This window comes from Thamnophis sirtalis, unplaced genomic scaffold (assembly GCF_051295495.1).
Source record: "Thamnophis sirtalis isolate CommonGarterSnake01/CBP01778 unplaced genomic scaffold, rThaSir2_p1.2 scaffold_14, whole genome shotgun sequence".
In the NCBI taxonomy this organism is placed as follows: Eukaryota; Metazoa; Chordata; class Lepidosauria; order Squamata; family Natricidae; genus Thamnophis; species Thamnophis sirtalis.
Window position 1 is genome coordinate 9,757,439 of NW_028261394.1, and position 16,808 is coordinate 9,774,246.

Below are 16,808 nucleotides of genomic sequence, written 5' to 3' on the forward strand. Positions count from 1 at the left end.
ACAGTCTTTTTCGTTTTCTGAATGGGGTTTTTTCCCCTGAAATACGGCCCGGGAAGATATAAAAAGTCCCACGATGGTTAGTTGTACACTTTTACCTTCCATTGGAATGAATGGGCCGTGTGCTCGCTTTCTCTGTAATGGGATTTAAGCATGACTCAATTTCTCTAAATTTAGGACAGTCAGATGTGATATCTGAGCTCCTTTCAGCCCAATTGCTGTTAATTGAGGTCAGTGATTTTTGACAGAATGTGGAAATAAATCCCCAGCACAGTTGGGATTTTTATGTGGTGTTTCCCCCCCCCCCCTTTCCTCCAGTGACCATTTAAAAATTGAAAGAGAAGCGATTAAAAGCAGATTATTTAACTCTTAAATTGCATTTTTTTAAAAAAAAACTCCCACTTTTTTCGGGGGGGGCAAGTGAAGTGCAGTAATTAACCACGGGCCTCATTTTTTTTGTAATTTAAAACACACGGCTGTTTTCTGGACCTCCTTAATCACTGTTTATAGTTTATATTCAATTTCCCTTTTATCATGTCAATACAAATATTACATTATTATCATTACCAATCATTTATTTAACAACATCCATCATCATTTCATTTTTATTTTTTTATTTTTTGGTCTTAGTTTAACTAAATTTGACTTACTCCCTTCTCTTTTTTTTTAATATTATAAGCTTTTATACATAACAAGAGTTTCTAAACTTCCTTTCATGATCACCATTTAGAATTTATACCAAATTTCTTATCAAACCAATACATATGTCTACATTGTTATCATCATCCATTATTTATCTAACTATATCCATTATCACTTCATTTTTTAAATAATGCTCTAATTTTAACTAAATTTGACTAATACTTTGTTATTAGTTTTCATATCTCAACCTGTGTCTCTCCAGTAATAGTGGAGCACCAATTTCTGAAGTTATAGCAATAGCAATAGCAGTTAGACTTATATACCGCTTCATAGGGCTTTCAGCCCTCTCTAAGCGGTTTACAGAGTCAGCATATCGCCCCCAACAACAATCCGGGTCCTCATTTTACCCACCTCGGAAGGATGGAAGGCTGAGTCAACCCTGAGCCGGTGAGATTTGAACAGCTGAACTGCAGAACTGCAGTCAGCTGAAGTAGTCTGCAGTGCTGCATTTAACCACTGCGCCACCTCGGCTCTTTATATCCATTATATCCATTATCACTTCATTTTTAACATAATGCTCTAATTTTAACTAAACTTGACTAATATTTTTGTTATTAGTTTTCATATCTCAACCTGTGTCTCTCCAGTAATAGTGGAGCACCAATTTCTGAAGTTATAGCAATAGCAATAGCAGTTAGACTTATATACCGCTTCATAGGGCTTTCAGCCCTCTCTAAGCGGTTTACAGAGTCAGGCATATTGCCCCCAACAACAATCCGGGTCCTCATTTTACCCACCTCGGAAGGATGGAAGGCTGAGTCAACCCTGAGCCGGTGAGATTTGAACAGGTGAACTTTCAGAACTGCAGTCAGCTGAAGTAGCCTGCAGTGCTGCATTTAACCACTGCGTCACCTCGGCTCTTTATATCCATTATATCCATTATCACTTCATTTTTAACATAATGCTCTAATTTTAACTAAATTTGACTAATATTTTTGTTATTAGTTTTCATATCTCAACCTGTGTCTCTCCAGTAATAGTGGAGCACCAATTTCTGAAGTTATAGCAATAGCAATAGCAGTTAGACTTATATACCGCTTCATAGGGCTTTCAGCCCTCTCTAAGTGGTCTACAGAGTCAGCATATCGCCCCCAACAACAATCCGGGTCCTCATTTTACCCACCTCGGAAGGATGGAAGGCTGAGTCAACCCTGAGCCGGTGAGATTTGAACAGCCGAACTGCAGAACTGCAGTCAGCTGAAGTAGCCTGCAGTGCTGCATTTAACCACTGCGCCACCTTGGCTCTTTATATCCATTATCACTTCATTTTTAACATAATGCTCTAATTTTAACTAAATTGGACTAATATTTTGTTATTAGTTTTCATATCTCAACCTGTGTCTCTCCAGTAATAGTGGAGCACCAATTTCTGAAGTTATAGCAATAGCAGTTAGACTTATATACCACTTCATAGGGCTTTCAGCCCTCTCTAAGCGGTCTACAGAGTCAGCATATCGCCCAAACAACAATCCGGGTCCTCATTTTACCCACCTCGGAAGGATGGAAGGATGAGGCAACCCTGAGCCGGTGAGATTTGAACAGGTGAACTTTCAGAACTGCAGTCAGCTGAAGTAGCCTGCAGTGCTGCATTTAACCACTGCGCCACCTCGGCTCTTTATATCCATTATATCCATTATCACTTCATTTTTAACATAATGCTCTAATTTTAACTAAACTTGACTAATATTTTTGTTATTAGTTTTCATATCTCAACCGGTGTCTCTCCAGTAATAGTGGAGCACCAATTTTTGAAGTTGAACTGTGATGTTTGCTAGCTGTACAAGGGTGAACCAAAATACAGCTAAATTATCTGGCAACCTTTCCATGACCTGCCGATAATTGATAGACCACAATTTTGGGGGGGACTAAAGTGATTTTTATTCCCTTGGGTCTGCATGGATTTGATTAAGTTCTCCAGGTAGGACGTGATGCAGGTGTTCGACCGTTTCATTATGCTGGCTTGTATTTTAAGAAAAAAATTATACATGAAGAGGATATTTTTAAGCCGCCTATAATATGAGAAATTATCCTTCATTAGATGCTGGCTGGCTGGCTGGTTGTTTTTTTTTTCTTTTTCGTTTTTTTGTGATTCATATAATTACGGCAGGGGAAAACCTTGGCTGCTGCATTCCGCTGTGTTGGAATTATATGTAAACAAAGGCATAATAAGCAGAGAAATTGAGTGGGATGGTCAGATTTTATAGAAGGGGGGGGGGAAAAGAGAGAGGAGGTGGCGACAGAAGGATTGCAAAACCTTTCTAAAAATGAGTGGCTTTGCACCATGCTTTTTTAGTTGCCTTTCCCCAGCTGTGGACTAAATTGCCACTGCAGATACTAAAAATAAACTGGAGAGCCGCGTGTGTTTTATATTGCATGGGATTCAAAAATACCATTCCCTTTTTTTAAAAAAAAATAATGTTCAGGGTAGGTTTCTGTTAGGGATGGTTGCGTTACGATTCATCTAGATCAGTGTTTTTCAACCTTGGCAACTTGAAGATGTCCGGACTTCAACTCCCAGAATGCCCCAGCCAGCATTCGCTGGCTGGGGCATTCTGGGAGTTGAAGTCCGGACATCCTCAAGTTGCCAAGGTTGAGAAACACTGATCTAGATGGAGGGGTGCGATCAGGTGGGCCACTGCTACCAAATCTGGACAGTGAGGAGGTTGGGGAGGAACATGGGCCCACATGGGAAACACGGTAGTTATACCGATTGGGTTTTAGTCTGGAAAGATTAATGTCAGATCCAAGGAGACAAGAAGATTTAGTTTCGCGATTGTTGCTCACCTGTAGACAGGAATCTACAGTCTGAAAATACAAATCTCCCGCCGCCGCTTTTTAAAGGTAAAGGTTCTCCCTCGCACATAGGTGCTAGTTGTTCCCGACTCTAGGGGGCGGTGCTCATCCCCGTTTCAAAGCCGAAGAGCCAGCGCTGTCCGAAGACGTCTCCGTGGTCATGTGGCCGGCATGACTCAACGCCGAAGGTGCATGGAACACTGTTACTTTCCCACCAAAGGTGGTTCCTATTTTTCTACTTGCATTTTTACATGCTTTCGAACTGCTAGGTTGGCAGAAGCTGGGACAAGTCACGGGAGCTCACCCCGTTACGTGGCGCTAGAGATTCGAACCGCCGAACTGCCGACCTTTCTGATCGACAAGCTCAGCGTCTTAGCCATTGTGCTACCGTGTCCCAATACTTATCCACTGCCACAATTACAAATCTCAAACCATTAAAAAAAAGTGAAAAAAAATTCATAATTCATCATTTTTTAATGATCCCATAATCCCTTGTGGAGTGGAGCCCTTGCAACTGAATGGAGCTGAACGATTATTGGCCGGATGTGCCCTTCCTGTCGCCAATGCGGAGTTGATCTCATAAAATAGCAGTAAAATTTAAAATGCCCCCCCCCACCCCGCAATCGCATTAAGACAGTGTTTCTCAACCTTGGAGGTTTTAAGACGTGTTGGAAGAACTTCCTAGCCAGCTACTCTATGATGTGCGGACTTCAACTCCCAGAATTCCCAGAACCCATGAATTTCCAGAAATCACATCAGGACTTCAACTCCCACAATTCACGCTGGCTGGGGAATCCACTGCCAAGTTTAGGTACCCCGGCTTTAACTCAAAGTGCTTGAAAGATAAGCTGTTCGATTATTTTAGAAATCTCATTTTAAGTCATAGCGTCTTATTATTATTATTATTATTATTATTATTATTATTTATTTGTCTTGTATGCCGCCCACTCCCGGAGGACTCCGGGCGGCTCACAATAGACAAGGGAAAGGGGATAAATAGACAAAGACAGCACTTTAAAAAAGATGCAACATTCACAATTTCCCTGGGGCTGGATGTTTCACAAGCCCCCCGGCCTGCTGGAGCAGCCAGGACTTGGTGGCTTTGCGGAAGGCCGGGAGGGTAGTAAGGGTCCGGATCTCCACGGGGAGGTCATTCCAGAGGGCTGGAGCTGCAACAGAGAAGGCTCTCCCCCGGGGAATCGCTAGCCGACATTGGCTGGCAGATGGAATCCGGAGGAGACCTAACCTGTGAGATCTAATCGGTCTATGGGAGATAATCGGCAGGAGGCGGTCTCTCAGGTACCCAGGTCCGATGCCATGTAGAGCTTTATTGGTAACGACCAGCACCTTGAAGCGGGTCCGGAGACTAATGGGTAGCCAGTGCAGCTCGCGGAGGATAGGTGTGACGTGGGTGTACCTGGATGCACCCACAATCGCTCGCGCGGCTGCATTCTAGACTAACTGAAGTCTTCGAACACTCTTCAAGGGCAGCCCCATGTAGAGCGTGTCTTAGCCACAGAGCCACCGCGTCCCTTCTTTTTTTACCCTTTCTCTCTGGTAAATTAAGGCAGCTCTTTTCTATGCTTCTTTCTCTTTTCTCTTATGCAGCGGCAGGCTGAATGTTACCTAGGGAGCCTTCGTCCTTTTGTCTTTCAAGGTTGGTCCCATGTACCATTAAAGAAACATCCTCCTGGATGTTGAATTGAAAGTCAATAGAGCTGTTTTTTCCTGGGTTCTTTTTTTAAAAATGTCACAAGTCCTTGTAGATGTATGGGCAATAGAATGATGTGTTTTGAATCTGTCAGCTGGCCTCATCCTTGTCCTTGAGAATGCTAGACCCATCGGGCGGTGCGGAGATTTTCATTAGCGGCCCTTCTCCATCAAAACTAGTAGGCGATTGGTAATTAATTCATTAGAAGCATTTGGTGATTAATCAATTAGGCAACTAGCATCTTTTTTTCATTATTGAAAGACAATTTAAGACGTCATATTTCTGGGTCTTAATATGGGGGCAGGAAGTGTCTCAGCATAGCATGGATTGTTGTGATATCTCTTCATTCACAAACTTCATAAGAATTCTAGTACCAATATATTTTATGTCAGTGTTCCAAGCATCATGTAGAATTAAATCAGAGTCCAAGGCAAAACGATCCTTAAAGTTCCAATTTAATAAAGCAGACATCTTAGCACATCTGTGTTAATCCCAATTCTGGAAATTACATCACAATTCCACCCAGTTAAAAGTTCATGATTTTGTCCCCACACCCACAATCCATCACATGGTCCAATCTTCTTCTTCCACACTGGCATCCACACCCATCTGCTTCCGGTCAGGTGTAAAAGTGCGGAGACAAAGGATGACCTTGGCTTCTAGAAAAGAATGAAAACAATGCATTCCACAATCCTACTCCTGTCTATTCCCCCCTCCCATCAACTATATTAATGAAACAGCATAATGAAATAAGAGAAAGTGTGGCAGGCCAAAATTCTAAAAGGAATATAATTGCAGGCATTTTACTTCTATCCCTGTTAAATATGAAAAAAAAAATCTTTAAACACACCCAAAGGTCCGTTCTTTTCAAGAGGCAATTGGGCTGTCTGGTTTTGCTTTGAAGATGTTTCACTTCTCACCCAAGAAGCTTCTTCAGCTTCTTGGAAAAAGCACCTTTGGAACAACCATGACCTGGATGACTGAGAATATCCATAGACAAACACTAAAAGCCATTAAAACAATAACAAACATTAAAATATCTAGCCATCTAACCGTCTCCTCCTCTGCTACCCCCTTCTCCTTTTTGCCTTCAATCTTTCCCAAGGAGTCCACTCTTTGCTTGTATGTATTTAGTTTCAAATAGTTTTACTTGTCACACCTTGCCTAAGAGGAACAATCTGGTTAAGGTAGGATGGGCCAAGAAAGAATGATTGGTCCCAGAGTCTTCAAGGAAGCTTCCATGACTGAAGGTGTTTTGACCCAGCCTTAGCAGAAACAAGAGACGGACTCCTTTTCACGAAAAAAACCCCTCTTTATTTCCCTCTTGTGAGTGAATGGCATCCACACATCGAAATGTCCAGGCAGCAGTCCTTCAAAGAGTTAAACTGCAGTAACAGACCTTATCAAGTTCCTTGCGATAATTGTAAGGCTGTGAGGGAAAGCTGCAAATTAAGTTCTGGCAATCAGTCTTTGTGTCACGAAACACAATGAGCGAAATCTTCTGAAATACGAACTGTTGTCTCCTATGACAGCCACTCCCCTTTCCTTCTATTTATTCCCCAGCCAGGAAGGGGCTGTTCAACGTTCCACGTGGGCTTTGCTTCCTTGTCCTCCGTTGTTCTCCTCTCCTAACGGTTCTGCGCATTCGTGCATCTGGAACAGGCCCCAGCTGTTCTTCCTCCCCACTCATCTCAGCCTCCAAAGGCAGCTGCCTCTCCGGGGGCTGTGAAATGTCTGAGGGCCCTGGCTCAATCTCTGTGTCCGATGCTGAGCATCCATCAGAGCCTTCTTCAGGCTCCAGAACTGGCCCAGGTTCCTCCCCAACCTCCTCCACATCTGAGTTTGCCGCCAGTTGTGCTGGCAGGTGGCGGGCCACAACAGAAGGTAGACTAGTTCCTAATGTCAGGGTTCTAAATAGTATTCAAAATTAAATCAGAGCACGAGGCAAAGCATTTCTCAAAGTTCCAATTTATTAAGAGAGACGTGTTGGCACATCTGTGAAAACCCGAATCTGAAAGCTTCCCGGTTTTCCCCACTCATTTGAAAGTTCAAGATCTTGCCCCCACACCCATAAGTCCATCATATGGTCCAATCTCCCACTGCCACACTGGCAGCTTCCACCCATTCAGTTCCGGTCAGGTGCAGAGTGCAAAGATGACCTTGGCTTTCTAGAAAGAATGTTGTTATGGCTACGTATCGTCTAACTCCATGGTCGAACAATACATCCGTTGTTATGTTATGTAGCAGGTCCCCTTCATCATTCCCCCTCCATCCGGATGCTGTTTGGAGATCCCACTACCCACTAAATGCATCCGTAAACATATCACCAGAGCTTTCCACACCTCTCAGCCCTTGATATATTGAGAGCATGCTGTGGGCCTTCTCTCAAAATAGCTGCCATTGAGGTGGGTGGCCCATCATAACATGGTTGTCACAGTGGGGGCAAACTGTTTAGAAAACAAGCTGTGGAACAGTCCTTCTTTTCTGTTCTTTCCTCACTTCCTCAGGAGACCCCCCCCCCCACCTCTCCAGCTGAACTTTTCTCCCACCTCCCCTCAGGTTTATGTGGGATTCAAAACTTCTAAACTTTGAAGAGGTGGCTAACGTTGAGGAGGTTGTTGATCTGGGCTTACATAAACCATGTTTGTCTCTGCATAAAAGGTCACAGAAGAAAGCCTTCTCACCTAGTGAATTCTGAGTCAAATGTCCTCATCTAAGAATAAGAGCCACGGTGGTGCAGTGGTTAGAGTGCAGTACTGCCGGCTGCCTGCCAGCTGCCTGCAATTTGGCAGTGCAAATCTCACCAGGCTCAAGGTTGACTCAGCCTTCCATCCTTCCGAGGTGGGTAAAATGAGGAACTAGATTATTGGCGGCAAGAGGCTGACTCTGTAAACCGCTTAGAGAGGGCTGGAAAGCCCTGTGAAGTGGTATATAAGTGTTGCCCTTCCTTCCTTCCTTCCTTCCTTCCTTCCTTCCTTCCTTCCTTCCTTCCTTCCTTCCTTCCTTCGTGCGCAGTGGTTAGAATGCAGTATTGCAGGCTAACTCTGCTGACTGTTATCAGTTCGATTCTCACTGTCTCAAGGTTGACAGCCTTCCATCCGAGGTGGGTAAAATGAGGACCCAGATTGTTGGGGGCAAGAGGCTGACTCTGTAAACCGCTTAGAGAGGGTTGGAAAGCCCTATGAAGCGGTATAGTAGTGTTGCTCTTCCTTTTCTCCCTTCCTTCCTTCCTTCCTTCCTTCCTTCCTTCCTTCCTTCCTTCCTTCCTTCCTTCCTTCCTTCTTTCCTTCCTTCCATGGTGCGCAGTGGTTAGAATGGAGTAGTGCAGGCTATCTCTTCTGATTGCCAGCAGTTCGATTCTCACTTGCTCAAGGTTGACTCATCCTTCCGAGGCCAGTAAAATGAGGACCCAGATTATTGGTGGCAAGAGGCTGACTCTGTAAACTGCTTAGAGAGGGCTGTGAAGCCCTGTGAAGCGGTATATGCTATTGCTGTTGCCCTTCCTTCCTTCCTTCCTTCCTTCCTTCCTTCCTTCCTTCCTTCCTTCCTTCCTTCCTTCCATGGTGTGCAGTGGTTAGAATGCAGTAGTGCAGGCTAACTCTGCTGACTGCCAGCAGTTCGATTCTCATTGGCTGACTCAAGGTTGACTCAGCCTTCCATCCTTCCGTGGCTGGTAAAATGAGGACCCAGATTGTTGGGGGCAATAGGCTTGACTCTGTAAACCCACTTAGAGAGGGGCTGTAAAAGCACTGTGAAGCGGTATATAAGTCTTAAATCCTGTTGTTATTGCTATGGCTACATATTGCATGTTAACTGTCAGTGCTTCCTACTGAAAACGTCACGCAGCTTTATCTGAGCGATTTGGCTCGGAACCAGGCGAGCAGCTGCAAAACTAAGTACATTTGCTTAAGTTTGGCACTGCCTTCGCTCTGTTTGTTAGTACAGTTTTAAATTGGGTTTCAACGTACAATGAGGCAAGCGAAGCTTCCAGATTGTCATGGCAGGTGAAAAAGACCTTGGGAGACGGAGTGAAAAGATGCTGCCAAGGGAACGGGGAGATAAGAGACAGCATAGCCCGCAGCTGCATAAATGGGTGGAGGGAAAGAGGATCAGGAGGGACCCTCCCTAGTTTCTTGGGCTGCATAGGAGGCAGGGGGAGAATCGTACTTTCAAACTTGCAAGGTCCTGCCAAAGTAACCTTATAGTAAAGTGGAATTGGCTCACCTGCATTTGATTCTTATCTGTTTCACCCTGTAGGACTGACACAGGTAGCCTGAGAGTGAATGATCCATATATATTTTCCTGGTTCGGGTTTAATACCTGTACTTGGCCTTCTGACAGAGAATGTTTTGGCCCTCAAACTTTGTATTTGTTTACAAGAATGGGTCCAAAACAGCTATAGATATACCTAAAAGAGAAAAAAAGGTAGATGGGTGTTTTGTTTGGAAAGGGAGGAAGGGAGGGAGGGAGGAAGGAAGGAAGGAAATCTAGCTGTAGATATTCAAAGAAGTAAGGAGGGAGGGAAGGGAGAGAGGAGGGAGGGAGGGAAAGAGGAGAGGGAGATAGTGGGAGGGATGAAGAAAGGAAGGAGATCTAGCTAGATATTCAAAGAAGTAAGTAACTAAGTAGGGAGGGAGGGAGGAGGAAGGGATGAAGGAAGGAAATCCTAGCTATGGATAGTCAAAAAAGTAAGTAAGTAAGTAGGGAGGGAGGGAAGAAGATGGAGGAGGGAGGGAGGAAGGAAATCTAGCTATAGATATTCAAAGAAGTAAGTAACTAAGGAGGGAGGGAGGAGGAAAGGAAGGAGGAAGGGAAGGAGGAAGGGAGATGGAAGGAGGGATGAAGGAAGGAAATCCTACCTATAGATATTCAAAGAAGTAAGTAAGGAGAGAGGGAAGAAGATGGAGGAGGGAGGGAGGAAGGAAATCTAGCTATAGATATTCAAAGAAGTAAGTAACTAAGGAGGGAGCGAGGGAGGAGGAAGGGAAGGAGGAAGGGAGATGGAAGGAGGGATGAAGGAAGGAAATCCTAGCTATAGATATTCAAAGAAGTAAGTAAGGAGGGAGCGAGGGAAGAAGACGGAGGAGGGAGGGAGGAAGGAAATCTAACTATAGATACTCAAAAAAGTAAATAACTAAGGAGGGAGGGAGAGAGGGAGGAAGGGAGATGGTGGAAAGAAGGAGAGAGGAAGAAGGGAGATGGAAGGAGGAATGAAGGAGGGAAAAAAGAAGGAAGGAAATCTAGCTATAAATATTCAAAGAAGTAAGTAAGTAAGGAGGAAGGGAGGGAGATGGAGGGAGGGATGAAGAAAGGAAAAAAGGAAGGAAGGAAATCTAGCCGTAGATATTCAAAGAAGTAAGTATGGGGGGGGAGGGAGAAAGGAAGAGGGAGGGATTGTGATGATTTAATTTTTATTATTGGATTATCTTCATTCAGTTTATTATTGACATTCTCCATGAAGTCGCATTCCTCTTGGCTGGTTTTCCTCCCAGGTGATGATGGATTTGGGGATTTTTGACACCTTCAGAGTTGAGGTGATTGAAGCAGGTTTAAAGGCCTACACATGTGCACAAAAAATTCTAGACATTTCTTATCTCTGGTTTGCGTGTGTGTGTGTGTGTGTGTGTGTGTGTGAGAGAGAGAGAGAGAGAGAGAGAGAAAAAGAGAGAGAGAGAGAGAGAGAGAGAGAGAGAGAGAGAGAGAGATGAGAAATTCTCTATCTGGGGCTTCAATTTGTTCCATTTTTTTGAGAGACGTGTAAGCAATTTCATTGCTCCGCTGCTTAGCTGCTGTTTTATCTGAAATATTGAGCTGCCGGTTTAAAAGTTGCCAGTGGCGAGCAGGGCCATTCAGGGATCAACATTGCCATTTTATCTTCCATTAACCGGTATATTTTCCATCCTTCGTTTTCGGATTTTCCCCCCCACAAACAGAATTAAAAAAAACAAAACCCTTCCTGTCTAATGGCATTCGCACCTGCAGAGTGCTTGCTTTTACATAATACACAATCATGATCCCCCCCCCAAAAAATGCCCCCCCCCCGCTGAATGTGATTAGTTTTAACTTCAGCTCTCAGCTCTCTCTCTCTTTCTGGTGTGTGTGTGTGTGAGTGTGTATTACCGTTTTGTGTGAATCTAGGCCATTTGGTTGAAGGATGATTTGATGCACCGTGTAAGCCCCCGAAAATGGGTTAATTCAGCAATCTGGTTAAGCACATAATATACTGTAAACACAGCCACCGCTGAGTTCGTCGCTTTAAGCTATAGGAAAGGGGAGTGGGTGGGATTTTTGTTGTAGTAGTTGTTGTTATTGTTGGTCTCGGTTAAGCAAACAGATTTTTTTTTAGCACCCCTGCTGTTTCCCTTGGCTTGGTTCAACTCAAAGAGAAAGACACTTGGGGGGGGGGGGTCAAAATTTTTAGCAAGGGGTTCTCTGCTGGGTTGCTGGGTGGGCGCGGCCTAGTCAGCCTCCTGCACCACGACTGGGGAGGGGCGTTTATGCGTTCCCCGGGCTCCTGAGGTTTTCCTTGAGTCTCCGGGAGGGCAAAAACGGCCTCTACAGGCTCCGGAGGCCTTCTTCTCTGTGCCCTGCACTTACCGGCATCCAAAACGGGCCACGTGGGGACTCTGGGGAGGGGTGGGCGTGGCCAGCCAGGAGCGGGATTTGGGGGTTCTCCAAACTGCACAGAATCTTAGCTAGAGGTTCTCCCGAACCCCTGCGAACTCCCAGCAGCCTCACCCCTGAAGACACTTCTTGGATTCTTCTATGACTTCTGGAAGGTCAGCTCCGATTTCCAAAGTCACACTATTTCAATAACAGATAGTCCTCAACTTACAGCAGGAACGTGCAGTCAGGGGAGGCAGAGGAGGCAGAGCCTCACCACTGTCATCATGAAAAGAAAAAAAAATGTAAAAGGAAAAAGGTAAGAGCTGAGGTCAGGCTGAGCTAGTTGCTGCCAGTCACCGTGGATGACTCTGCTTAACTGTTTAAAAAAGCCTCTAAAAAGCGCCCTCTACAGGAGGAGGCAGGAGAATGACGTGCCTCATCTAGTCTGACTTTAGGTGTTTTATGATCACTCGAGCAGAGTTAAGCAAGGGTTAAAAGCCTAAAAAGAGGGAGGAAGGAGTGGGAGGGAGAAGAAAAAGAATGAAGGAAACTTTTTCGCAAAGGAGAAAAACAAATGCTGTCGCTTTAAATCGGAACTGAGCATGCCTGGCTCAGTGGAATTCTGGGAGCTGAAGTCCACAAGTCTAAAAAATTTTCGAACCCACCACTGTGTCAGTGCCTCACCAGCCATAAACCTCACTGCACGTCACTGACTTACAGCAGTGCATTTCATGACATTCAAAGTTAATGCCACCGACCAAAGAAACGTAGGTCTCTTTTTCAAATTTGCAACTACTGCAGCATCCCCAGGATAAAGTGATCAACATTTGGACGTTTGGAAACAGACTGGTATTTATGACGGCTTCAGCCTCCCAGGGTCATGTGATCCACTTTCCCAACTTTCTGATAAGAAAAATCAATGGGGAAATCCAGATTCCCCTATCAACCGTGTTCCTAAATAGCTTTGAGGGATAAGTTGTCTAGACTGTAACTCTCCCTCCTGTTTCCCAAGGCCATTCCCACATACCATTGTTATCTTTTCCAGGATATATATATATTTATATATATACATATATAAATAAAAGGGGTTTTCCTGGGACCCAGACTCTGCTTCTTGCTTTTTAAGGAAGCCTGGGTCAGAACATATATATATATATGTTCTGACCCAGGCTTCCTTAAAAAGCAAGAAGCAGAGTCTGGGTCCCAGGAAAACCCCTTTTATTTACACGACTGAATTCCTTTCGTCCACAGTCAGGAAGGCTTTAGCAAACAGTCTTTCCGAGGAATATTTATCAACACGAACCTTATCTCGTTTGGAGAGCTGCCAGATAACTAGTTTCCAAACGCAGGGCAAGGCAAAACTTGGCACAGAGTCTCTTATAGTCACAAACAAAAATTTCTTCTCTTGAAACGACCGAATGAACAAATTATTTCCTGCAAAAAACCCGTCCCTGCTCTCTTCTCTTTTGTTTCCTGTGGGAGGGGCCAATCACCTTCAAGGTGCGGCTTTACTCCCAAGTCGACCCTGCTTTCTTAGTTGTTCTTGTCTTCTGGCAGCTCTGCGCATGCGCACACTGGGAACAGGTTCCAGCTGTTCCTCTGCCTCACTGCCGTCTAGCTCCCTCTCTGCCTCCAACGCAGTCCCCTCGTCTGAGCTTTCCTCAGCCCCCAAGACTGGACCATGTTCCTCTTCCAACCTCCTCACTATCCGACTCTGCTGCCAGCTGTGCCGGCAGGCCACCACTAAACTAGAATCAGAAGCCGGCTTTAAGCCACAATGCAAAAGCGACTGATCTAAAGGGCCTTTCTGGGTCAGAAAGCCACTTTTATGCAACAACCGGTGGGCCACAACAATATCGTTCACTTTGTGGTCCACTGTGATTCTTGCCTGATTCTGGGTGAGGTTGATGGGAACTGGTCATTAGCATGACCATGGATTCCTCCACCCTGTGGCAGATCATGCTAGGAAACGTGACTCAGAATGACAGATTTCGGTGGGCGCTTCTAAAGGTAAAAAGGATCTGCGGCGAATGGATTTATCGGGTGAAACCGATCTCTCTTTACTGACGGCAGCCTGTGTTTTATTTTGCTTCCAGTCTTGCCAAATCTTTGGAACGCAGATAGTGAAATCTCTCTTCCCGAACAAAAGCAAGTGGAAAACAATGAGGAACGTGCAAATTCTTATGAAAGGAAGCTGATTGAGGTAAGAAAAAGGTTTTATGGGGAGGAAGTTTTTCTTTCCTTGCAGTTTTCCCCCAGACTTTGTGTCATAACATTGAACGATTCTTTAATCACCGTTTCTTCGGAAGGTTAACATTTGTTTTACAAACACGCGCACGATCTGTGCCTTCGGTTTCTGCTAGTATTTTTCAAAAGAGGGGATTTATTGCATGTGGCTCAGTGTCTAAGTCGATCAGAAAGTTCGGCGGTTCGAATCCCTAGTGCCGCGTAACGGAGTGAGCTCCCGTGACTTGTCCCAGCTTCTGCCAACCTAGCAGTTCGAAAGCAGGTAAAAAATGCAAGTAGAAAAATAGGAACCACCTTTGGTGGGAAGGGAACAGCATTCCGTGCTCCTTCAGCGTTGAGTCATGCTGGCCACATGACCACGGAGACGTCTTCGGACAGCGCTGGCTCTTCAGCTTTGAAACAGAGATGAGCACTGCCTCCTAGATCAGGAACGACTAGCACATATATGCGAGGGGAACCTTTACCTTAATGATTAGGGATTATTTTGCCATGGTGATGTTTTTACACACAATTTGGTGATGTCACCCAACAGACAAACCTTACCCCGTAGCTTTCCCACGTGAATCCATCCAGGGTAGATAGGATTATGGAATCTTAGACCCATAGCTCCCTAAGTGTTATGTTAGTTACTAGGGGATACATTCCTAAGATTTTACACCACTATTCTGAGTGAGGCTTCCCAAGAGCCTGAAGCAAACTCCTTGTCCCGACAAAAACCTCTTCTATTAATGTACTGTGAATTCTGCTCATTCACATCCAGCAATGTCTTTCAAGGGAGGATTTACAGTCACAGACCTTATCTGGCTTGGAGAGCTGCCAGGCTGATATCTGCAAAATTTGGCAAGGGGCCTCAGAGAGTCACCAACCAATTAAGCGAACTAATTGTCTCCTGCTAACTCCACTCCCCTTTCACTCCTCTTTTATTCCCTCTGGGAGGGGCCATTCATCGTCCACCTGTCAAGTTGACCCCTGTTCTTTAGCTGTTCCCTTCCTCTGGTATAATTTTTCTGCAGACCACCGAAGTTTTCTCACGGACCACCAGTTGGTGACCACTGACCTAGAATCACCTTGTTTGAGTTGGTGGACCTCAAATTGTTTCCTCTATATAGGAATTCAAACCAGAACTGATTGATGGTTACCCAGCCTTGACTCGGAGTATAATACCCATATTATTGAATCTTCAGTTTAACCGTTAGCAAACTTTTTTGGTCCAAAATTCAGTGGCAGACCTCACTCCTATCATTTCAATCCATTGTTCTGTGCTGATCAGCAGGATGACCCCATAGAATGAGAAAGCGGAATCTGGCTTCCTTTGGAGTTTGGCCGGCCTTTTACAATTCAAGATGCTCTTCATAATGAAGCTTTATTGGTGGCTGAATTGGGACGTTCATCAGGCTTAAAGCTCCCTATTGAATCAAAGCTGATCTTTGAGGTGACCCAGGGCATGGGGCTGATGAGACTCGGCAAGAGCCCAGGGTGTCCTTTGTTTCTTAGGGCAAAGAGGAAAGAGAGGAAAAGACTGATGCACCGGATTGTGTAGGTCTCCTCCTCCCTTCCCCTTCTTTGTCTCTTGGTCTTGGAATGGAGTGGAGAGGAATGGGAGTAGGCAGAAGTAGAAATAGAATAGAGTAGGAGCTGAATGGAACAGAAAAGAATATATGGAATGTAATGGGATGGGATGGGATATGATGGAATAGAATAGAATAGGAACTGAATGGAATGGAATAGAATAGAGTAGAATAGGAACAGAATGGAACAGAATAGAAGAGAATATATGGAATGTAATGGGATGGGATGGGATATGATGGAATAGAATAGAATAGGAACTGAATGGAATAGAATAGGAACAGAATGGAACAGAATAGAACAGAACAGAACAGAAAAGAAGAAAATATATGGAGTGGAGTGGAGTGGAGTGGAATAGAATAGAATAGAATAGGAACAGAATGGAACAGAATGGAACAGAATGGAACAGAACAGAAGAAAATATATGGAATGGGATGGGATGGGATGGGATGGAATAGAATAGGATACGATAAGATAGAGTAGAATAGAAAAAGAACAGAATAGAATAGGAAGAGAATGGAACAGAATAGAACAGAAAAGAAAAGAAGAAAATATATGGAATGGAGTGGAATGGAGTGGAGTGGAATGGAATGGAATGGAATGGAATAGAATAGAATAGAATAGGAACAGAATGGAACAGAACAGAAGAAAATATATGGAATGGAATGGGATGGGATGGGATGTAATGTAAAGAAATGGAATGGAATGGAATAGAATGGAATGGAATAGAATGAAACAGAACGGAACAGAATAGCAGAGTTGGAAGGGACCTTGGAGTCCAACCCTCTGCTCAAGCAGGAGACCCTATAACACTTCAGGCAAATGTTTTATCCAACATCTTCTTTAAAAGTGTTGGAGCATCCACAACTTCTGGAGGCAACTTCTGTTCCACTGATTCATTGTTTTCACTGTCAGGAAATTTCTCCTTCATTCTAAGGTTGGCTCTTTTCCATCCGTGGCTTCTACTATACTGTTAAGGGACTGCAGAGAGTTGAGCTCCAAAGGTACCAGACACTTCTGGATGTCGTGCGGACCTTTTGGCATATCTTGGAAGTTAATCTGACCTGAAAGTAGCACATTTTCGAATCTTGTTGCATTTTTGTCACGTTCTGAATTGGGTCTTTTGAAGTGCTCCCTTTTCTGGAAGACATTTGAAGGCAGGAGGAACTATTTCAGAGTTGGAATG

At 44.4% G+C, this 16,808-nt stretch overlaps 1 protein-coding gene across 1 annotated transcript in view; it reads left to right on the forward strand.

Annotated features, from left to right (window-relative positions):
• SNX29 (sorting nexin 29) overlaps nt 1-16,808 on the forward strand; it is a 179,834-nt gene that overhangs the window by 51,228 nt on the left and 111,798 nt on the right. The window contains exon 15 of the mRNA XM_087728460.1: nt 13,906-14,012. Within this exon, the coding sequence (XP_087584586.1) occupies nt 13,906-14,012 (107 nt within the window). The remainder of the gene's footprint in view (nt 1-13,905; nt 14,013-16,808) is intronic.